The sequence below is a fragment of the Lactuca saligna genome, chromosome 8 (assembly GCF_052625555.1).
Source record: "Lactuca saligna cultivar CGN05327 chromosome 8, ASM5262555v1, whole genome shotgun sequence".
NCBI classification, from domain to species: Eukaryota; Viridiplantae; Streptophyta; class Magnoliopsida; order Asterales; family Asteraceae; genus Lactuca; species Lactuca saligna.
This window is the reverse complement of record NC_136424.1, coordinates 131,861,250-131,885,288: the sequence shown is the minus strand read 5'-3', so window position 1 is coordinate 131,885,288 and position 24,039 is coordinate 131,861,250. Positions and strand designations below refer to the sequence as shown.

Genomic DNA, 24,039 nt, shown 5'->3' with positions numbered 1-24,039 from the left:
GGCACTCACAGCACCCGATGTGGTGACGGGTATGATTCTTTTCTCTCTCGTTTATTTATATGATGTTATGATATTGATATGTGCCCGGTATATGTATATGTGTTAGGATCGTTCCATGTGAACGGTATCCCAGTCCAGGTGTTGTTCGACTCGGGTGCATCCCGATCGTTTGTGTCCCTTTGCGCTTAGCAAGAAGTTTCCTGAGTCTTAGGGCATGCTGGATTGTCCTTTGGAAGTAGAGATTGTTGATGATCGATCGGTGCAAGCATCGATGGTATTTCGGGACTGTGTATTGCGTTTGTTCGAGGAGCGCTACTTGGTGGATTGGGTTCCCATTCCGTTGCGTGGGAACAAGGTGATCATAGGCATGGACTGGTTGAGCCCTAATGGGGCGGTGATAAATTGCGCGCAGCAGCTAGTGCGAGTCAGGACTCCAGGTGGGGGAGAGTTAGTGATTCATGGAGAGAGGCCACAACGCGGACCCGTTGTATGTTCAGTAGTGAGGGCTAGACGTTACCTTCCGCAGGGATGCGCAGGATATGTTGCGTACGTGATGGATACCCGGGAGGCGGGTAATGCGACCGTGAGCGAGGTTCCGGTGGTGCGAGATTTCGCAGATGTTTTCCCAAAGGAGCTTCCTGGGATACCTCCTAAGCGACAGGTGGAATTCAGGATTGACCTCGTTCCTGGTGCGGCCCCGATAGCCAAGGCACCATATCGGCTGGCTCCTCCCGAGATGCAGGAGTTGTCTACGCAGCTGTAGGAGCTGCTAGACAAGGGATTCATTAGACCGAGCAGTTCACCCTGGGGAGCCCCGATTCTGTTTGTGAAGAAGAAGGACGGGTCGCACCGGATGTGTATAGACTATCAGGAGTTGAATGAGGTAACGGTGAAGAATCGTTACCCACTCCCGAGGATAGATGATCTCTTTGATCAGCTTCAGGGAGCATCTTGGTTCTCCAAGATTGATTTGCGTTCGGGTTATCATCAGATGAGGGTCAGGGAGGAGGGTACGCAGAAGACCGCGTTTCGGACGCACTATGGCCACAATGAGTTCGTGGTGATGCCGTTTGGGCTCACCAATGCTCCTGCCGCGTTCATGGACCTCATGAACCACGTATGCAGACCGATGTTGGATCGATCTGTGATAGTCTTTATCGATGACATCTTGGTTTATTCCAAGACGCAGGAGGAGCATGAGGAGCATCTGAGAGAGGTTTTGGAGACCCTGAGGAGGGAGAGCTTGTATGCCAAGTTCTCCAAGTGTGAGTTTTGGTTGCGCGAGGTGCAATTTCTCGGACACCTTGTCAACCAGAACTGGATTCTGGTCGATCCGACCAAGGTCGAGGTCGTGATGAGATGGGAGGTTCCGAAGTCTCCATCTGAGATTCGGAGTTTCCTAGGATTAGCGGGCTATTATCGGAGGTTCATTCAGGATTTCTCCAAGATAGTTGTACCCCTGACACGGCTGACAAAGAAAGCCGTGGTCTTTCGGTGGGGACCCGAGCAGCAGGTAGCATTTGAGACACAGAGACAGAGATTGTGCGAGGCGGCCATCTTAGCCCTGCCAGAGGGCGTAGAGGATTTTGTGGTTTATTGTTACACGTCTATTTCAGGGTTGGGCGCGGTATTGATGCAGAGGGGACATGTCATTGCCTACGCTTCGAGGCAGCTCAAGCCTCACGAGGCGAACTACCCGACGCATGATTTGGAGTTGGGGGCAGTGGTTTTCTCCCTCAAGATTTGGCGGAATTACCTCTACGGGGTTCGGTGTACCATTTACACGGACCACAAGAGTCTGAGGTACCTCATGGATCAGCCGAATCTGAACATGAGGCAGCGTCGGTGGTTGGACGTGGTGAAGGATTATGATTGTGAGATCCTTTACCACCCGGGAAAGGCCAACGTGGTAGCCGATGCGCTTAGCCTCAAGGCAGCGCCGATCACGAATATTTGCATGAGGATGACTGTGATGACTCCCCTATTGGAGCAGATTCGGGAGGCTCAACAGGAGGCTATCAAGGAGGAACATCGGAAGAGCGAACGTGTGGTGGGTCAGGTTTCCTCCTTCTATTATGATAGTCGAGGACTATTGACACTACACAGCAGGGTGTGGGTGCCATATCACGGAGGCGTGCGCCAGATCTTGATGGAGGAAGCGCACAAGTCCCGATTCTCTATTCACCCCGGGGCGACGAAGATGTATAGGGATCTTTGTCTAGATTATTGGTGGCCCTGCATGAAGCGGGATGTGGCATGGTACGTTGAGTGGTGCTTGACCTGCAGAAAGGTCAAGGCCGAACATCAGAGACCGCATGGGAAGATGCAGCCGTTGGACATCCCGTTGTGGAAATGGGAAGACATCACGATGGATTTTATCACAAAGCTTCCCAGGACTGCGCGCGGAGTAGATTCGATTTGGGTCATCGTGGATCGATTGACCAAGAGCGCCCATTTTATTCCGATCCAGGAGAGCATCTCGACCGAGAAGTTGGCCGATATCTACATCAGGGAGATAGTAGAGCGGCACGGGGTACCAGTGTCAGTCATATCAGACCGAGATGTGCGATTCACTTCCAGATTTTGGAAGAAGTTTCATGACGAGTTGGGCACTCGTTTGCATTTTAGCACCGCCTTTCACCCGCAGACGGATGGTCAGAGTGAGCGGACCATCCAGACTTTGGAGGATATGTTACGGGCATGTGTGTTAGATTTCGGTGGTAGCTGGGATACCTACCTTCCCTTGGTTGAGTTCTCATACAACAACAGCTACCACGCGAGTATTGACCGTCCCCCATTCGAGATGTTGTACGGACGGAGGTGCAGGATCCCGATATGCTGGGGTGAATGAAGAGACCTTAAGATCAATCGATATATCAAACAAAGACAATGAGTAAGAACAAGAGAAATTCACGAAGAAAACTTTCACTAAGAAAGATAATCTCACAAAGAGATTATCGTGTGCACAAAGCGACGATTAGGGTTTGTGAAAGACCACATCTTTACAAACTCGTACAAAAGACTATATAGAACAATTATAGACAATCCCTACAAATCAGGGACATTACAGCTAACTTATACATGATAACTATGGAAACAAGATAAATACTGAATCTGTTACATCAAATACATATACATTGAGTAAACTAAGCTAATATAGACACAGCGGAAATATGTTAGAGCTGACGCTGATACACGTGCTGACGCTGAGTTTATTTTAAACATAATCATATTTCAAGGTTCGACCTTACAATCTCCCCCAATATGATGATGTTCAAAACAAACTAAATAAATACACCTCTTGAGAGAAATTCTTCATACTCAGCTTCAGCTTCAATTTTAACTGGCCAGTAAGGACTGTCCAGCAACTCTTGTCTTCTGTTCAGTAGCTCCATGGCAATAAGGATGTGAAATTCTCCAGATAGATCTTGATGACTCATGCACATTTGCCTTAAGCCAACAAGGTGAGTGATTGGAGCCTTTGGGATCTCAGTGGTTCGTTAAAAGCACATCCTCCTGTTTTTATCTAGATAGAACATTCCGTGCTCAGGAGCTGAGATGAATTGATGCTGAACCGGATCAACACCCAGAGGAAGTGAATTGTTAATTGCACTAGCACCAAAGTCTAGAACCAACACATCTTCGCCATCGACATGAAACTTGGTTCTTCGAGATTTATGAGCTGACAACCTTTGACCTTGATGCTGAGATCGTTCCTTAGGAACAAGATCCAAACGCTGAACTTTCTTAATCAGCAAGTGAAGAGCACAAGTCAGTTCAGAAGAATGAGCTGAGGTTTGCTTGGATGCAAGATTAAGCAGTTCCATCCATTCCGAATACCCATACCTGATCAGCTCATCTCTCTTAACAACTTCAGTATAAGAGTGCTGAGGACCTTGACGAGTGATCAGCAATGTAAGAATTTTCTCGTTTCGAGGCTTAGAAGCTTTGACTTTGATGATCTTATCTCCACACATCCGCCGGTTGAGAACATCTTCAAATCTCTTTCGATCAATCCGGTCAAGAACACTGTCAGTCTTGGGCTTGCTAGAACTAGGAGGAGGTTGAGAAGACTGAGCCCTGGACTGAAATTCAAGAAACTTTTGCATTTGAGCTTCAAAAGATCCCTTGGCCTGAAGTTCGTGCTGAATGTGAGATTCATCAGCTTGAGCAATGTTCTTTAGAAGCTGAGCTTGATTTGCTTCATCAAGAATTTGCTTAACTTGATCAGGGGACATGTTCCATTCAGTGGCAATATTTGAAATACTGACGATGGACTTTGGTCTCTTCACAGTTGAAGAAGTATCAGTTTGAGAATGATCCAAGTCAGTATCTTCTACTTTCCGCTTTCAAGACAATGGATGAGATTCTTCACTGGCAATGTCCGAATCTTCTCCTTGGACCGGAATGATTGATTCAGCAATAGGATCGGCAAGTATCGGAATAGATTCTTCAAGATCATCTAAGCTTTCTTGTTGAACTGGAATGAGATGATCAATAAAGTTAATGTCAAAAATTTGACATTCATCATCAGGTTCATCACGCTCTTCGTCATCATCACTATCTTCAAATAATTTCTCAGTGGCTGCTGGACTACTATGCCCCGCAGAATCAGATTCGTGTTCATCATTATGCTCACTATCATCAGATAACCTTTCAGTAGCTGCTGGACTATCATGTCCCGCAGGATCAGCTTCTTCAACGGGGTTGAGTGAGTCATGCTGAAGAATACTGTTGTCACCAGTTGTTGTGTCTTTTTCATTTTGATCTTCATCATCATGAGCATTTTGATCGCTATCAGCATGATCATCAGCGTGATCATCAGTATCTCCCCCTTTTTGAACATCATTGGATATGGGACGAGAAGCAGGAGTAAGTAAAAGAACCTCCTTGATTTGCTGAACATCAGCCTCAATATTAAGCAGACGCTGACTCATGTCCCGAGTCAGTGACATCAGTTCAGAGAATGCGGAAGCAGGAATTTGAATCATGGATGTTCCTGGAGCAACTGGAAAGCTAGATTGCATCCTTGGAGAGAAGTGGCGAGCTGCTGGGGATGAATGCTCCCCCGGAGAGAGAGGCATCCCTTGAGAAGAATGCTCCCCCTGAGACTGATGATCCCCCTGAGATGGTTGCTCCCCTTGAGAAGAATGCTCCCCCTGAGACTGATGATCCCCCTGAGATGGTTGCTCCCCTTGAGACATGAGATCCTGTGGAGCTGAGGAGGCAGGACCAGTGACAGGGGTAAGGTGAGGAGAAGGTGGAGGGGAGGAATGGCCGCCATCATAACGATCCACTTCTTGATCAGCATGATCCACATGATCACCATCAACACCTCCTTCATCAGTATCAGCTGAGAGAGAAGGCATAGTGTATGGATGAGCAATCCATTCTCTCATCCTATCTGAGATCCCAATGTCTGAATCCAAAGGATCATCCTGATACATGCGAACGGACATGCGAGGGCATTGGATTGGATTCCCAGAGTGAGAAAAATAATCAGCAGCGAAGAATTTGTCGAACACCAGGGCAATCCAGCGAGGAAAGGGAACATGATCAGCACGCACATTTGCACGTAGAAGTTGAACAAGCTGATCAAAGAATAGTGCCATCGGCACAGATTGTTGTGAGTTCATCAGTAAGTGGTTTATCTTACTGAATCATTAGACACTGAATAAGAAAGGGGTAGAGAATGGATTGTTGCGTGTGATAGACCGTGGTGCTTTGGTCTAACCATCGGCAAAGATCTGTAAACTCTCATCAGTGTGTGTTTTGGCACACTGAATCACAGAATCAGTGTAAGATTGGTGAGAAGAGGTAGTTGCGTGTGATAAATCTTGGTATTTTGATTTAACTATCGGCAAAGAGTTTCAAGTCGTTATCAGTGTATGGTTTAATACAGTGAATCATTCAACTTTTGTTTAGAAGATTTGAAGAAGAGATCAAGATAAGAAATCAAACCAAGGTGCTCAGTATCAAATATCATCAGAACGTCATCATCAGCACAATGTACATCAGCACAATTGAAGAGACCCTTTACGTATGAAACGTTTTGAAAAATCACGTTATTGCATTTGATGTTTCCATATCCTTTAGTGAATCCCTTTCCATTGTCTCCATAAGTAACTGCAGGACTAGTTTTCTTAACATAATCTTCCAGGAGAGACTTTGATCCCGTCATATGCCTTGAGCAGCCACTATCTAAATACCAAAGATGCTCTTGACTCTGCAGTACTGAGAAACTAGTTAGAACACACTGACCCATTCAAAAATGGGTCATTCACAAAGTTATTCGATAATAAGTTATAGCACTCCTTAGGAAGACAGTTTAAAGAGTTAGACTTAAGAGACCATTTTTCATTCCTAATTTTAATATTCTCAGCTCTTGAGGATGATTTATCAAAAGAACATTCACTGATCTTGTGAGAGGAATTACCACATCTGTAACAAACTCTAGTACCAAAGTTCTTCTTGATGAGTAAATTTTTTGATTTAACACATTTTGACATGTAAGATTCATCAAGAGAGCTTTGAGTTCTTTTGTTTATTATTGAGTCACGACTGAATACAGTATCAGGAGAAGTTTGATCAGTGTTAGGTGTAACACTATCAGTATCTGATTTTGACTCATTCACAGATGGATTGCAATCAGGGCAGTGCTTGAGTTGTTCATGAACAGCATGAAACACTCCATTTGAGATAGGAAAAGCAATAATATTCTCAGTTAGAGGGATTGGTCTAACAAGATGTTCAGGATAAGAGGTAGGATCAATTCCGGTAATTTCAACATTGCACTCAGTTATACCATCAGAATTGGTAATGCAATATTTATCAATTAAGCTTTGATTAATAAAAGAGTTACTGACAAACTTATTTTTGAAATTATTTCTCATCTCATTCATGGAATAAACCTCAGATCCCTTTTCTTGTGTTTTAAAAACTTTTTTAGCTTCTGCAAAATTACCCCCAAGAATTTTCTCACAAGAATGAGGAATTTGAGCTGAAATGATGTAATTAGCATTCTTATGGGATTTTGCCCAAGTGTGAAGCACAGTTTGTTCTTTGATCAAAAGATTTTTAACATCATCAATTTCAGCAGACAAAGATGAGTTTGACAAACTAGTAATTCTGAGATTTTCCTGAGTGGACTCAATAATACTGTTTTTCATGGAAATATCAGTTTTAAGAAGATCAATTTGATTTTGCAAGTTTCTTATGGTTTGATTCTTCTTAGAATTAATGACACCCAAATACTCAAACATTTTAATTTTTTCATTCATTGAATAGGAGACAAAGTTTTTAACCTGGTACATTGAAGAAGAATCAATGTTGTACTTCCTGGAATTTTCAGCATCAGACATATCAGTGTCAAAAGTGCTTTCGTCTTTATCAGAAATAGTTGGTTCCTCCATTTTGACCATTAGACACTTGACTTCATCATCTGATGATTCTTCATCAGTTTTCCATTTTTCTTCTTCAGCTACAAGCACTTTGTGTTCCAAGTTTTCAGCTTTCAGCTTCTCAATCAGCTTGTTGTACTTCTGCTTGCAGTATTCGTCTGATCCTTGTTTCTTTTGTTTACAATCCTTTGCAAAGTGATCAGTGCTTCCACAGTTAAAGCACTGAGCCTTCTCTTTCTTATCAGCACCAGTCCTTTTATCAGCTCCTGAACCTTTTGTGAACTTTCCACCCATCTTCTTTTGAAACTTAGAGAAGTTTCGACCTGATTTTTCAAAGGTTTTCACAATCAAGGCTGCACTTGCCACAACCTTTTCAAGATCATCAGTGTCAGTTTTATATGAGTCAATATCTGAATCACTTTCAGTGTCTGAATCTGACACCAACTTTTTGTTGGAGAACAAAGCTACAGAGGATTCACGCTGAGAATCTTTCATCAGTTCCTTTCTTTGAAGTTTTGATTCTTCATAGTATCGAAGATTTCCATAGAGACTATGTAGATCCATAGAATTTATCTTCTCACTGTTTTTCAACACGTCAACATGATTTTCCCAACCTGCACCCAGTGAATCCAAAAACTTTTGCACTAGGACAGTTCTATGCTTCAACTGATCTAGTCTCCGAAGATCATTAACAAGAGTATTGAATCTGTTGAAAGTTTGAGTCAAGGTTTCACCTTTCTTAGCAAAAAAATGTTCATACCTTCGATTAAGATCATTTATTTGAGTAGCCTTGACTTCTTCAGTTCCTTCAAAGGATACAGTCAGAGTGTCCATCATCTCCTTTGCTGAGATGCAGTTTTGAACCAACCCAAAGATATTGTATGGCAGAGAATAGCTGATTTCAGCACGAGCACGAACATCTAGACCATGTTTTCTCTTGTCATCTGCCGTCCAGTTCTCTTTGGGAGTTTTCTTCATAGTACCATCACGAACATTGTTTTTGAGAGGCTGATACATCGAAACATAAGGACCTTTTTCAACGATGTCCAGCATATCTTCATCAACAGACTCTAATGCATATAGAGCCTTTATTTTCCACATAGCAAAGTTCGTTTCATCGAAAGGAGGGATTTTAGCAGAGGGATGATTTGATGAGTTTGATGAAGAAGAAGATGAAGCCATTTGTTTGATAAAAGAAACCTACTCTGATACCAATTGAAGAGACCTTAAGATCAATCGATATATCAAACAAAGACAATGAGTAAGAACAAGAGAAATTCACGAAGAAAACTTTCACTAAGAAAGATAATCTCACAAAGAGATTATTGTGTGCACAAAGCGACGATTAGGGTTTGTGAAAGACCACATCTTTACAAACTCGTACAAAAGACTATATAGAACAATTATAGACAATCCCTACAAATCAGGGATATTACAGCTAACTTATACATGATAACTATGGAAACAAGATAAATACTGAATCTGTTACATCAAATACATATACATTGAGTAAACTAAGCTAATATAGACACAGCGGAAATATGTTAGAGCTGACGCCGATACACGTGCTGACGCTGAGTTTATTTTAAACATAATCATATTTCAAGGTTCGACCTTACAGTGAAGTTGGCCAGAGGGTCATGGGGAGCACCGAGGTGGTGCTCGAGACGACCGAGAGGATCCAGCAGGTTCGGAGCAGGCTTCAGACTACTCAGAGTCGGCAGAAAAGTTACACCGACAAGCATCGATCTGACTTGGAGTTCCAAGTCGGGGATATGGTTCTCCTGAAGGTGTCGCCTTGGAAAGGCATCATTCGATTCAAGAAGCGGGGAAAATTGGGCCCGAGGTTTATCGGACTGTTTAGGGTGGTAGCCCGAGTGGGAAAGGTGGCGTATAGACTGGATCTACTGGACGAGCTCAGCCAGATCCACAGTACTTTCCATGTCTCTCAGCTACAGAAGTGCTTAGTGGATGATTCAACAGTAGTACCATTGGAGGATATTTAGGTTGACGACAGCCTGAATTACATTGAGCGCCCAGTTGCAATCCTCGACAGGAAGTCGAAGGATTTGAGAAACAAAAGGGTGGAGTTAGTGAAGGTGCAATGGCAGCACCGCAAGGGTTCGGAGTGGACTTGGGAGCCGGTGGATGAAATGATGGAGCATTACCCCGAGCTGTTCCAGGATCGAGCAGCAGACTTCGACGACGAAGTCTAAAATAACTGGGGGAGATTTGTAGCACCTGTTTCCTGGTATGTAAATCTTGATTGAGTATTTTTCCTTTTTAAGCCTTGGACTCGGCGAGTCATAGGTCCGACTCACCGAATAGGGACGGGACCCGGGACACGTTTAAGTTGGCGACTCGGCGAGTCCATATCCTGGACTCGGTGAGTCACCGCTGTTGGATGAAACCCTAAGTTTCAGGGGTTTGCATCCTATTTAATCCCCCTTTCAACCCCCAAGCCAGCCCCCATTCACCCTAAGAGCCATATACCTCGTTCTAAGCTTTGTTTTGTGGATTTGAAGCCATTTGGTGTGTCCTCTTGGAGATTGGAGTGTGTAGGGAAGGAGATCAAGAAGAAGAAGAGGAGGTCAAGCACTTGGGAGCAATTTCTGAGTGATATCTAAGGTATGGCTCGTTTTCCCCCTTGTCTCCATGCTTATGGCCCCATTAAAGTCTATCATGGCTCATTTCCAAGCTTGTATGTGCATAATATTTCGAAATCAGTTGATTGGTCCCTAGATCCAAGCGTAGTTAAGCTCCAGGAGCTCAAATCCACTACCTTTATGAGCCCATATTGCATATAAACCCTAGATCTACTCTTTTGGTGCATTTTAGACCCTAAAAAACCCCATAGATGGATATCTACACGTAAAGTTGGAAACTTTACGTGTTATTCATGCTCTAGGAGCCCATATCTACGAATGAAATGGATTGGATTCGAGCAAAATCGCATTTTTAGCTCTTGCATGGAGCGGACTCGGCGAGTCGCTCATTTGACTCGGCGAGTCCAGTCGCGAGTCTCCGGGTTTGTCCCCTTTTTGTTATGTCGAGTCGCGTGGTGAGTCCAGGAGGGACTCGGTGAGTTGGAAGCCAAAACTCACCCATAGTGGAACTCGGCGAGTCGATGCCCAGACTCGGCTAGTTCAAGGCAATCTCCTTAGATCAAGATCAGACTCGGCGAGTTGTTCATACAACTCGGCAAGTCACAGTATAACTTGTTCATCAGATGAAGACGAACTCGGCGAGTTGTTCATACAACTCGGCGAGTGGGATGAAGGACTTGAACATCAATTTAGAAGGAGAACTCATCGAGTGGACGCCTAACTCGACGAGTAGAAACAGAATTCAGGTTAGTCGTTTGGACAAGGACTCGGTGAGTTGGCGAGCCAACTCGGCGAGTCGAAGTTGACTCTGACTTTGACTTAGGGCATGATTAGGGGTAAAATGGTCATTTTACCCAAATGTCAGTTAGCAGTTTTTGACTAAGTGTTTGGTGGGAATACAGCCGGAGGATTTCCGGAACAGCAGCAGCAGCAGTCAGACTATTCCCACGAAGATCAGCAGCTACTCCGAGGTGAGTTACCTTCCAGCAGCGGTGGGTCTAAGGCCACAATGCCGGCCCACCAGTAGGAGTTGTATGATTAGATGATTGTCTCTGTGATATTCATCTAGGGTTGCTACTACCTGTAATATGTTTGTGTGTTTGTATGATATGATGCTATGTGCTATTGATAGTAAGGGAGATAGTCCCCAGGTTACCGGTCGATAGGGCCGAAGGGGCAGTCATGCCCAGCCATGCTAGATAGACTATGTGATATATGTGTTATGTGGTAGTAGTAGGGGTGAAATAGTCCCCGGTACCCGGTCGAGAGGACCCAAGGGGGGGGGGGGCAGCACCCAAATATGCTAGGCGGTATCCGGTCGAGAGGACCGAAGGGGAGGCCAGCACCCAGATATGCTAGGTAGTATCCGGTCGAGAGGACCGAAGGGGTAGGTCGGGCACCCAGATATGCCTGACAATTCATGTATGTTATGTGATTGTATGGTTTGTGGTACAATGGGGGAATTCACTAAGCTTTGTGCTTACAGTTTACAGTTTTAGTTTCAGGTACCTCTTCATCGAAGGGGAAGGAGCTGGCTCGGTAGCGGCACATCATGCACACACATTGGGTTCCGCATTTATTAGATTTCCTTGGGATTTATACTCTGATGTTCTGATTGGTTGTATGACTTGACTTTTGAACATGGTTTATGTTGTGATGTAGTTTGGTCAAACAATGTTTTTATCTATTAACATTTTCTAAAGTAATGTTTTAAAAACGAAATTTTTGGACGTGAAAATTGGGTCGTTACAAGTTGGTATCAGAGCCCTGGTTTGAGGGATTCGGACACACCTTCGGGGGTGTTTGGACTCAAATTGAGGGATTAAAAGATTTTGGAAAGAGAAAATGTTTTCTAAAAGGGTTAAGTAAAGGGTTTTAAGAAAGAATAATGTGTGTGATGTGTGCAAGCGGTCAAGCTCAAGTAAGTATTCCCCAATATATAATCCAAACATAAGCCAGAAGTATAATTCCAAGATACAACTACTTATATGGATGCGAGAAAATAATAATAATATCATAAATAAATACTGATAGGAAAGTAAAGATACGCACTTGCAACATTAGAAGTTGCTCATGTCTCCTCTGTAACCAACTGGAATGCCTTACTCCTCGCCGCAGGAACCTCTGCACAGCCCTAACGGCCGTCGGTGATCCTCAATGTCACAGGGGCAGGTGCTATCACTTGTCCTGCTATAGCCAAACTCGAACATTGGGCGTTCTTGTGTCCCTGCTGACTGTAGTGGAAGCAGATCAGGTCTGATTCCTGGGTGGTGGTAGCAGTACAATCTCTAGTATAATGGCCGATCTGGCCGCACCTGAAATACCTAGAATCGCCACCACTACCACTCCTACATGCACCCTCGTGTGTCCTACTGCACTTCCCACAACGGCTACTGTCCTGATGACCTCTCGATCTAGAATCTGATGTCTTGGGCCACTTGCCCAATCCTGTGGATGTCTGCTCCTCGACTGGTTTCCTCTTCCTATTTGCCTCTAAGTCAATTTCCCTCTCCTCGGCTCGAGCGATCATATCCTCCAACGTCTTGCAGCTCAGCTGGCTCACGATTGTCTAATGTCGCTCCTCAACATCTCGTGGTACCAATCCTTCTTCATCTCCTCGTCCGCCACATATTGCGGAATAAGAAGGGCTCTTTATCTGAACTTGGCGGTAATCTCTTCCACTGTCTTTGTAGTCTGCTGGAGGTGCTGGAACTCCCGTGCTAACTGATGCACCTCAATAACTGGTGCAAACTCAGCCTTGAACCTAGCAAAGAAGTCACCTCATGTCATCGCCTCCAATGAGGCATCATCTCCAATAGCATGTCTAACCTCCTCCCACGAATCATGCGATCTGTCATTCAGAAGACAGGAGGTGAGTAAGACCTTGTCCCACTCGGGACACCGGCTAGAACAGAAGGTGTTGGTGACATCTGCCAACCACCAGCTACTATCAATGGGGTCCCTATCCCCATGATAGTCTGTAGCTCCACAGGTTATGAACTCCCTAAATGTCAAAGTGCGCTCCCCCACCATGGTTGCCTTCTCAGTGTTAAACACACCCAACCTTTCGTCCAAAATCTCCATAATGCCCTCCTTAACCGTACCAAAGATCACAGGAATCTGGTCCAAAATACTGCACATAATCTCAGCTGAAATAAACTCTCTCATCTGCTCATCCAGCTACCCAAGCTCTAGAGCCCGAGCCTGATCCTTCGTCGTCACCTGAGCTGCCCATTGGTCTACCCCGTAGCGTCACCCTACTGCATATAACATAACAATCATCAACATACACATCACTATCGAGGGATCACACACACACAGACACTACAAGCTCCTCGATTTTATCTTAGCCCTCCTTGAATCAAGTACGGATCTTGTGCTTTCAGTATTACGGGCCCATACTACCTTCCGCATCTATCCGTACTTTCCTTAAGGATTGTCTCGGCTTCACCAAGTCCCTTTCCACTACTACTACTACTGCTCCTAGCGCTACTCTTATCCTAGGCTTTCCCTAGGGTAATCACCATCCCACTCTCCTCCATCAGCTGCATAAGAAGTCCCTGATGTCTCCCCCTAACTAGCTCGCAAATATCATTACATATCGCTAAGACTAGATAATTCTTCGAATGAGAGACCCCACCCTACAACGGTTGGACTCAAACAAGACCTACGAAATAGAGCTAGACCTAACCTTCTGAAATTATTTAGTCCTCACAATGTAACTTAACATATTCATTTACTAGTTAGTAAAAGACAACTAAAACTCCTAAAAGCACAAAGAAAGCATCATTCGAGCATTGAGTACACATAATCAAGCATATTCTAATCAGGCCATCATACTGACTAATCTATACCAGCATGCATTTCATAAAGCTGATACACATATAACAGGCACATAAGGCATCCTTCCTAGATCCTTAGCCCTATTCTAGCATGCAGTTCTCATAAACATATAATAACATAAACTTGTATGGGTAATTTGGGAGTACTTAGTTGATCTCGGCTGATTGCATACACCACACCCTTTTATTTTCAAAGTTATTTTCTCTTTTAAAAATTCTTTTTCCTTTTCTCAAAGTTCCTTTTTTTAAAAAACGATTTTCTTTTGAAAATTTTCGTACGAAGTCCTTAGTTTGAGTTCAGATACACCCGAGAGTGTGTCCGAATCCCTCAAACCAAAGCTCTGATACCAACTTGAAACATCCCTAAAATATGGTCCAAAATTTTCATTTTAAATCACTAATAAAACAATAAATACCATTCTTCATCTCATAAAATTCATAAGTAATGTATCTCAAATCATCATAACAAGATACTGTATCAAAATCATGTGTCAAAATATCAAAGTAAATCATCCCAGGCTAAAAGTTTTGTTGTGTGCCATGCAGTCATCTCGAGCCCTTCCCCTGGCTAGTGGAGGTACCTGAAACCAAAAATGAAAACTGTAAGCACGAAGCTTAGTGAGTCTCCCTAAACTACCATATATCATACACATAAACACATACTGCAATTACTGGGCTTAGCCTGCTTCATCCCCCCCCCCCCCCCCGACATCAGATGAATCTGGCATCAAGCCTCGCCTGGCATCGAGTCCTGCTCGGTATACAGATTTGTTTCTAATAGGACTCTCCTGTCTCTGGGCCCCGCCCGCTATACGCATACAAAATATAATCATAATCATGCTAGCACATAACAATCAAACACGACGCTATAACTGCTAGTCTCAAAGCCCCACCTATCTTGGATCCTACCCCTACCTTTCTACTAATGAGATATGGAACCCTATCCACACTCGGCTAGTGATGACATACGGGCCCCCGCCCATACTAATCTCCCTACCAGGAACTACAAGTATCACAAAGACAACAAGTATAACTAAGCATGCATTCCTTCCTCAAGTACCACCCGATATCGAATCGTAGTTCGATAACATACATATAAACCTCCCTCGGGCCTCGCCCATCATCTGATAGAAATCTGGAACATATAAACTACATCAGGCTAACCCAACATCGGATCTAAATCTGGTATACACTAACATATATAAACATGCCGGTATTGGTGCCTTCGACCCGTTCCTACTGGAAAAAACTCACCTCACAAGCTGACTGTAGAATCTCGCAAATAAACCTCTAGCTGCAAGTTGGTAGATCCCCTAATTGCTGATCACTTGACTCCCCGAGCTATCATTAACAACATAATACTTAGTCAAGAACTGATGAATCCTTCTTAGGGTAAAATGACCATTTTACCCTTGGTCAAAGTCAAAGTCGAGGTCAACTTCCAGTTGACCCAACTCATAAAGTTACCTCCTAACTCGTCGAGTTCCAAGGCTATTCAGACTCGTGAAAAACCGAGTCAACTCATCGAGTCCCTTCACAGACTCGTCGAGTTCCACCTAGTACGAAGTCGGGACAAGTCGACTTAACTCATCAAGTTCCTTTCTGGACTCGTCGAGCTCATGTAGAAACCAGAAACCGGGAAACCCTCTTAAACTCGTCGAGTTGGCTATCCAACTTGTCGAGTTCCTTTGGTCCACTTCTCATTCGTTCGCTTTTAAGCTAAACTAAGGCTCCCAATTGCAAATCTGACATCCTAGGACATGATTACAACGTAAAGTTGCAAACTTTACGTGCATGCAAGTTCCAAACACCAACAACTAGGCTAAAAGAAAGGTGAGACTATAGAGAAGGGCTCAAGCTTCAAAAAGCTTGAAGCTTTACGACATTAAAGGCATATGAGAGTCCAGATCTGAAGTTGCAACTTCAGATCATGCTCCTTCCAAGGATTAGTCCACAAAAGTGCTAGAAATGGCTTCAACGCTTAAGATGAAGAGATCTATCAATAGAATGATCAAGGTAATGACTTGTTACCTTCCAAATGGTGCCAAACTGAAGTAGGTGTTGGATCTACAAGCTCCCCTTCATTCCTAGCTTTCAATCCTTCAATACATGCACCAACAATGGGACTCTTAGCCTTACAATGCTAAAAAATGGAGTTAGATGGCTAGGGCTTCGCTTCTGGATGTGAGAGGGCAGTAAGGAGGCTAGGAGAGAGGCTTAGTGCTCTTTAAATAGGGTATAAAAACCCAGATTTAGGGTTTTCCAAACCCTGACCAACTCGTCGAGTATGTCCTTCCACCTGCGCCCTTATCTTGCTTCTACTTGTTGAGTTACCCTCCTTGGACGCACCGAGTAGACCTTCTTTGACATATGGTTTTTCTTCCTTTAATTAACCATCTGGATTTCGGGTTTTACATCGTGGAGTTCAAGTGTTTAACTGTTGACTTTGACTTCTGTTGACTTTTTCAAAATAAAAATGTACTTTCATCTCAACTTCAAATGTCCATACTTTATTGTACGAGCTATGTTTTCGATAATATTTATATCCACCGTTCCTCTTTAAAAGATCTATCACTTTCTCAACTCCTTTTTGCTAAACAAAAAATGTTCAATTTAAAATAACTCCAAGCTTTATTTCACCTACTCGCCTCATTATTTTATATATTCTAAAGTAATACATGATCATGAAAGACAAGTATTACAAAATTCTTCGGTAGCAGAACCATTACCAAGAATAGAATCTCTAGAATAATGTAAGCACCCCTGAATCCAAGCTCTCCACTTAGAACCAAACCTCATCTTATGCAACACATCATCCACAAAATCCCGTGTCTCAAATAGAACTTTAGGTGTACTAAAATATGGATAAAACTAAAATCATTAACATATTCTTATATTTTTCAAAAAAAAATCTCATAAATTTTTAATTCTTGGATTTTAATATGTTTTCTACTTAGTCAACAATAAAAGCAAGAGCAATATTTTGTTTGTAGTACACCATTGTTGATTGTTCCCTAGGATGATCACATTTGATCGGTCATTCTACATACTTATAACATTTTCTCAAAATAGTGTCCAATTTTAAGTCTTAATCATATCCTCAATAATGTTTTTTAAACTAATTAAAACTTTGAATCACGTACTCACGTGTTAGCACATTAGTAGTAATTCATTGACAATGAACAAAAATGTAATTTAAACTCAAGACCTCCATGTTCGTTTATTCTTTGATAGAACACATGAAACTACATTTAATGTGATTTATTTTTGCCAAGAGTCATACTCACTCATCTAGTCATCCGTAATAATTCAATAAAAGCTCAAACATGATATTCATAATCAAACCCAATGTCAACATTATTAGCAGTCTTTTACAATAACTTTTTTTTTATTTACCTTTTAGAAAGAAAGAAAAATAAAAGAATAAAGAATCCAATAGTTGAGGGATGATTGGAAATGAGCATATGGATGAGAAGGTTCATGCATGTTCACCGATTGCGAATCATGTGCCTAGTTTGATACTTCGATTTGAAGTGAATTAAAGAAGATCGAGACTAAAGAAGGGTCACGTGGCATCCATGTGAAGTGAAGTGAAATAATAGGGACCAAGGCCCATTCCATCTAAAGATCCTGTGTTTAGTATTGTCAACATCTTTCTTTTATTTCATCAAAGCCCATCTTGCATTTATTGCCTTGGTCTCCCCTATTGGCTTATATCTTTATAAAACGACAACTAGTTTTTTTTATCTTAATGGCATTAAAGACCTTAATTTCTGACATTGGCTTTTCTAACTTAATATAAACAGACAGGCTTAATGGGTTAAGTGATAGAAAAACATCTTCATCTATGAACTATGAATATTCTTATGATAATCTATGAAATGACAATACACATATATCTGAACATTAATGTAGTCACTCACATGAGAAATAATGAGTGTCATTGTCTCACCATGTTTAATCTTTTTAAGTCATAGAAAGTTATAATATTACCTCATTAAAATCGGTCTCGATCCGAATTAAACAAACAACCACAATACAAATCGCTATCTTACCTTATTCTTCCTATTTTCTGTTAGCCAAAAATGCAATCCATTACAAATATTATCCATATAAATAAAAGGAAAAACTCACTTTAGGACCAAAAAGAAAAGCAATAATGAGATGCCCATCCAGCAAAAAGGGAATAACAAAACTAAACATGTATTTAATTAAGCCAACACTTGGAATCCTCAATCATCACAAATATTTTTAATCCACTTCTTAAACTAAAAACAAAAACAAACAAAAATAATAGTAAACAATCCACAACACATCACATGTAGGGGAAAATAATTTGTGCTCCCCATCTATAATACAAAAATATTAATTAAAAAAAAAACTTGTTTACTTCCGAGTTGACTGGTAATTATCGAGTCAATGTTTTGGTGGTGGTGGCACTGCAGGTTTACACTGATAACACTTGGCAAACAGACCAAACGTGTCAACCTGGCGCACAAAGTTTGTCATGCTCGCCCATCCACCGAATCCAAACCCAACCACTAAAACCCATACGACCACAAAGGCATTAATCACATACATTGCAGTCCAGCTTGGTAGGAAACCCGGAGGCTTCTCAGCCGCATTCTGAAAAAATTTAAAAGAGTAAATTACTAAAATCGTCCATGTCTTTCGGTTAAAATTGCACTTTTGGTACCTAACTTTTTTTTTGCATTCGGATCGTCCCTGTGGTTTGATTTGTTGTGTTTTTCGTCCCTATGATTTGGTAAAAATTGCATGTTTGGTTCCTAACTTTATCTATGTAATGGACAAAAAATGCAACAAAATCAAACCAAAGGGACGAAAGACGCAATAAAATCAAACCAAAGGGATTGCAAAAAAAATTTAAGGACCAAACATGCAATTTTAACTAAACGATAAGGATGATTTCAGTAATTTACTCAATTTAAAACTGTCTATTATAACATTGTACTTTATATCAGTATCAAAAAAAAAAAGTTTTCGATAAGACATTTAGAAAATCCATCTAAATTTTTTTTTATAGATAAAATTGAAAATAATTTTTTTTTTAATTTACCTGTCGGGCAGATGCTTTTCTGTAGGTAAGCATATGGGCAAGGGCAGGGATGATGTAGACCGTGAAGCTGACCAAAAGTGCCCCAACTGCTGAATTGATGGGTCCAAAGAAAGGAAAAATGATAGCCAAAAACCATATGGGTATAACTACGGGCAGCCTCGCTACTGCCCGTAAACATATGCTCTTTGTATCATGCATCCCAATTACCTTCTCCCACACAAAATACAACGGCGTACATGCGAATCCAAATGTAATAAACTGTCGAATAAAACCCAATAAAAATGTAAACATGATGTAATGGTTGTACAGTACAACTGGGTAAGGGGTAGAATGGTAATTTTACCTGATGAATGAGCATGAGAACGACGGCAGCGTCACGCCATCGGGTTTTGGGAAGAAGGGAGAAGGCGTTGGAGTGGTTGAGAAGCTCGTCGCCGAAGGCCCAGTAGACGGCGGCGGATGATGGAAGGGTTAGTGTGAAAACATAGAGAGTGGCAAGAAGGTAAATATACTTGAACTTTTGGGGTTTCCACATGGCGTGCATAATTTCACTATAAATAAATAAATAAAGAATTAATATTAATAAATATATAATAAGGTTAGAATTGGAATTTGATATTAGGATTTTTGGATTTTTTAAACTACAAAAACAAAATCTTCATTGTAAAGTGTTTTAAGGTTCAAACACCCGGACAACCTGGCGAAAGCTGCGTATAGAAGAAGAATAAAAGGTGCTTTTACACCCATTTTTCCAAAAAAGAAAAAGTTCGATTACTATTAAATTTAATATTCTATTAATAACTAAATATTTTAAAAATTATTCCTTACTAGGCAAAAATTAATAGCATAACATAAAGTTCTTCAAATTTAATTTAAAAGCTAGAAATATAAAAATCATAACTTTCTACAATTATACTTTTACAAAATAAAAACATTTTTCAATAAAGTCCAGATGTACATCATGCATTGAAGGTTGTACGTTGGTGGGTGTAAAAAATAAAATAAAAGACTTACACAGTGACAGCATGTCCGCCGAAGGTGTACAGAATATTGGTGGCTCCGGTGAAATACAACACAAGCTTCTGTGGAGCAGAATGTTGAACGCCATCAACCTGCAACTCCCATGAAAGAGACGACAAATGAGAACAATAATTCTTCAAAAACTTGTACGTTGTGGAGTTTAATTTGTACATTGATCTCGATTTGGCATTTTTATTATTTCCAATGTTGTACACAACAACCGAGTTTCTCAAATCCCTACAATGACTTTATTTCATCTTTCCAAATATAGAATCCACTAAAAGGAAAGAACTTTCAAGTTGTACATTACGCATTGGAGATTGTGTATTAAGGAGTTTTAGAGAGAGAAAGAGAACCTGGCCATGGATTAAAGCTGCAATCGCCATATACCACGCAGTGTAAGTGGTCATTCCAAGGCCCAGAAATGACCAGATTCTGTAGTTATGGAATGAAGGAATGAAGACAGTGGTTGCACAGCAAGCTCCAAAAATATATGTCCATGTCCTCTTGTCCAGATGATCATTTATGTAGTATATGTTGCTGTTATTTTGTAGAAAAAAAATCGATATCACTCCGAATTTTCATTGCGAAAAAATAAGATCACAATGAACACATACCTTGCACAAGCTATAAGTTGTATTACAGAGCCAAAGAGAAGAAAAGTGCAGTTGAAAGCTAGACCTATTGCTTTCCAATAAGGCCCAAGCAATCCATCAAGAACTTCAAACCACTACAAATTTAAGCAAAAACGATTGTGTAAGAAGATTGATAATATTGTGGTTAAGTTTGGGAAAAGTTGATGAATCGAAGAAGATTACCTGAATAACATGGTTTTTGAAGTTAACATTTTCCTTCTCTTTTCTAGCTCTGTATTCAACGTAAAGGACACTGATAAGGTACGCAGTCCAGCTTCCTAGAAGACCATAGAAGATTTGAAGAACAATCCCTGATACCATTCCTAATTGAGAAAACGAATATGGAAGGGTTAATAGCACTTGTGCCACCTGCATAAACACATGTAAGTTCAGGTTTCAATTATTAGGTTTAAAGTGAAGAAGGAATCTAATCATGGAGTTGGATTGTTGTATGCTTTACTTGATTTGACGAACAACTAAACCAAGCATCCCAAACAGAGCCTCCATGCCATAGTATATTTTTCATACTGAAAACAGAGTGATCTTCGAATTCACCATCTCCTCCTTTCCCGCCTCTTTCTCCATTTTCAGTCTCGCTGTAATTCGACGGAACTATTGACTCCTCGGCTTGCTTTTCACCCAACATTTCTTCGATTATCTAGTCAAATCATCGAGGCAGATCTAAATCAGAAACAAAAAACTCCAGATCCAAACAAACAAAAAAATGCTAACTAACAAGCTCTTACCGCGTTATCGTAGTCCCTAGATCCTGGAAGATGCAAATAAATGTTGGGTTGTTCTTCCAAGAAATGGAAGTTTTATATAGAGAGAAAGGGAAGTGCTGTGTGTATATGCAATGAATTATGCATATACGACGTGATTGTGGAGTCGAGCAATAATTGCAAAAGCGGCCGCTAAAAACTTGAATGCGTTTGCTCCTTTACCAAAATTTCTGCAAAGGCGGCAAGGGAGAGAGGTGGAAAAGGAGTGGCAGCGCCGGATGGAGCAGAGCAGACACCCTCTCAGAGGTTTTTAATTCTGGAGAGAGGAACAAAAGCTAAGGACTTATTTTTATAGTGTTTGCCGGTGATATATATATATATATATATATATATATATATATATATATATATATATATATATATATATATATATATATATAGAGGATAAGGTTTAATAGAGAATTATAATTAACCAATGAATAATTTTTTTTTTTTTAATTTTTAAAACTTATTTTTTATCAAAAAAAAAACTAAAAGTAAAGAAATTCATAATTTTTTATCTTTTTTTTTCCAATGATATCAAATTCGATTTTTTTTACGTCAAATTCACAATATGAATTTTTGAAAATTCACAACGTGAATCCGGATTACACGGTAAATCCGAAAATTATTTTTCACATTCACAATGTTAATATGTGAATTTTGATATTTTTAAAATTTTTTTTTCAATAAAGAATAAACTCAAAATATTAAAAATAAAAATTTAGTTCTTTGAAAAACCAATGATTATAGTTCTCTATTGAACTTTTCATATATATATATATATATATATATATATATATATATATATATATATATATATATATATATATATATATATATATATATATATATATATATATATATTATAGTTTCCGAAGAACAAGATAATTAACGTGGAGCGTTAGATCAAAATTACCTCATTAAGGACATAATTATCATCTTACCTATCTCATTTAATATTTGATTTTTGTGTTATTAGATATATTAATAAAAATATTTAAAAATTAACATAATTAATTTAATTTTTGTTTTTTTTAAATAGTTAATTTTGTTTTTTTAAATGCAGATTTTTTTTAATTTTTTAGAAAAAATGAGTTAAAAAAACTTGAAATTTAAAAAAAAAATGACCATTGTAATGTTTTTTAAAACAGTAAAAAAAATTAGAATATTTAAAAAAAATATATCATTTTTAACAAAAAAAAAACAACATTTTAGGTGTATATATACATATCTTTTCAAGTGCATATATACATATTTTTTATACTATAATATTCATATTTAAAAAAAAAAAAAAAAAAAAAAAAAACAAACTCATTTTTATTATTAATCTATAAACATAGTTATACAAATATTTTATTCGATACAAAATTAAATATAAAAGACAAAAAATGCTACAAAATGTCAAAGCGTTTTCACGTCTTCTTATGAATATTTACATATTTTCTTTACTTTATCACTTTTCACCTCTTCAATATTTTCCACAAATTCTTCCAAATCCACAAGAAAATAAAAAAAAAAAATGATTAATGCAAAAACGCTCACAAATATATATATATCATATAAGATCCACATATGTTTATATAATGTGATATTCACATGTGAGTGTATCTTTTAAAATTCAAATGTGAAATTTGTTGGATTGTTGTCTAAGCTCATAACTATATTTGTTATGTACTTTACTCGGTTGTAGCATGGTCTTTTTGGGTTGCCTTTACCAAAGCAACTTTACTGGATGAATAATAGAGAAAGAGGTTATTATGGCTTATTAATATATTATATGAATAATATATTAAATGCGAAATCTTATTATTTAATTAACATTGGTCAAGAATTAATTTACAGTTAATTTTGTGGCAAAAAAAAGGTTAATTGAATTAAATGGACTAAATTTGTAATTATAAGATAATTGTATAATGGGCCAAGGAACCCTTGGAAAGGGGTTGGATGAAATCTTATGGGAGCCCATAAGGATTTTGTCCGAAGGACTAGGTTCTTGAAGATTCTTATGGGCTGCTTAGAGCCTAAGCAACCATATGAGATCTTTGACTGAAACCCTAATTCTTCAGCTATATAAGGATCCATTTGGCATCCCAAAACCGGCCACTTGAACCCTAAGATCATAGAGCCGCTTTTGATCTTCCTTCCCCTCTCTCCAAGATCATCCAATTGCTTTGGTGTTTGTGATTCATTAGAGCCATCGCATTTGAGGTGCTAGGTTCTCAAAAGTTTAAGATCCTCAATTCAACTGAAAGGTAACATTCCTAATCTTGTTTATATTGATTTCAATTTTTTTTGTATGATAGATTTGGGATTGAGAGCTTTGGATGATTATTGTTTGTACAAATAGTAAAACCTAGATCCAAAGCTTTAGGGTTTGTATGTGCACCATATGATTGATGTTTTGCTCATAACCCAACAGTAGTATCAGAGCCTAGGTCGATTTTTCTTTTGTATTTGATGCATAGCTAAATTGTTCATAGCTCAAAACTCGAAAAATCCAGCCTCTGACAGATGAAATTGTCGAGTCACCTGATGAACTTGATGAGTCCATTTAGTGGCTCGGCGAGTCGGGTAATCTAGCGGCTGATTTTTTGGGATTTTGACTAAAATTGAATTAGCATAATTACCAAAAACGTTTTTGGATGATAAAATCTGATTTTTTTTTTCAATAAGGTATGGATTATCCTAATGTAAT

General features: G+C 39.9%; 2 protein-coding genes across 2 annotated transcripts; both read right to left on the bottom strand.

Moving 5' to 3' along the window:
- Nucleotides 1-5,729: 5,729 nt before the first annotated feature.
- Nucleotides 5,730-8,501, bottom strand: LOC145010104 (uncharacterized). Its single transcript, XM_078968687.1, has 5 exons — nucleotides 8,220-8,501; nucleotides 7,312-8,138; nucleotides 6,453-7,158; nucleotides 5,962-6,256; nucleotides 5,730-5,854 (listed from the first exon to the last, which is right to left on the bottom strand). The coding sequence occupies exons 1-5, from the start codon at nucleotides 8,499-8,501 to the stop codon at nucleotides 5,730-5,732; spliced, it is 2,235 nt and encodes a 744-aa protein (XP_078824813.1).
- Nucleotides 8,502-18,035: 9,534 nt separating this feature from the next.
- Nucleotides 18,036-21,656, bottom strand: LOC145009080 (auxin transporter-like protein 2). The gene is made up of 9 exons (XM_078967740.1): nucleotides 21,327-21,656; nucleotides 21,041-21,238; nucleotides 20,764-20,949; nucleotides 20,563-20,675; nucleotides 20,302-20,485; nucleotides 19,940-20,037; nucleotides 19,269-19,476; nucleotides 18,926-19,183; nucleotides 18,036-18,474 (listed from the first exon to the last, which is right to left on the bottom strand). The coding sequence occupies exons 2-9, from the start codon at nucleotides 21,224-21,226 to the stop codon at nucleotides 18,265-18,267; spliced, it is 1,443 nt and encodes a 480-aa protein (XP_078823866.1). The 5' UTR covers nucleotides 21,227-21,238; nucleotides 21,327-21,656; the 3' UTR covers nucleotides 18,036-18,264.
- Between the last annotated feature and the right edge of the window lie 2,383 nt (nucleotides 21,657-24,039).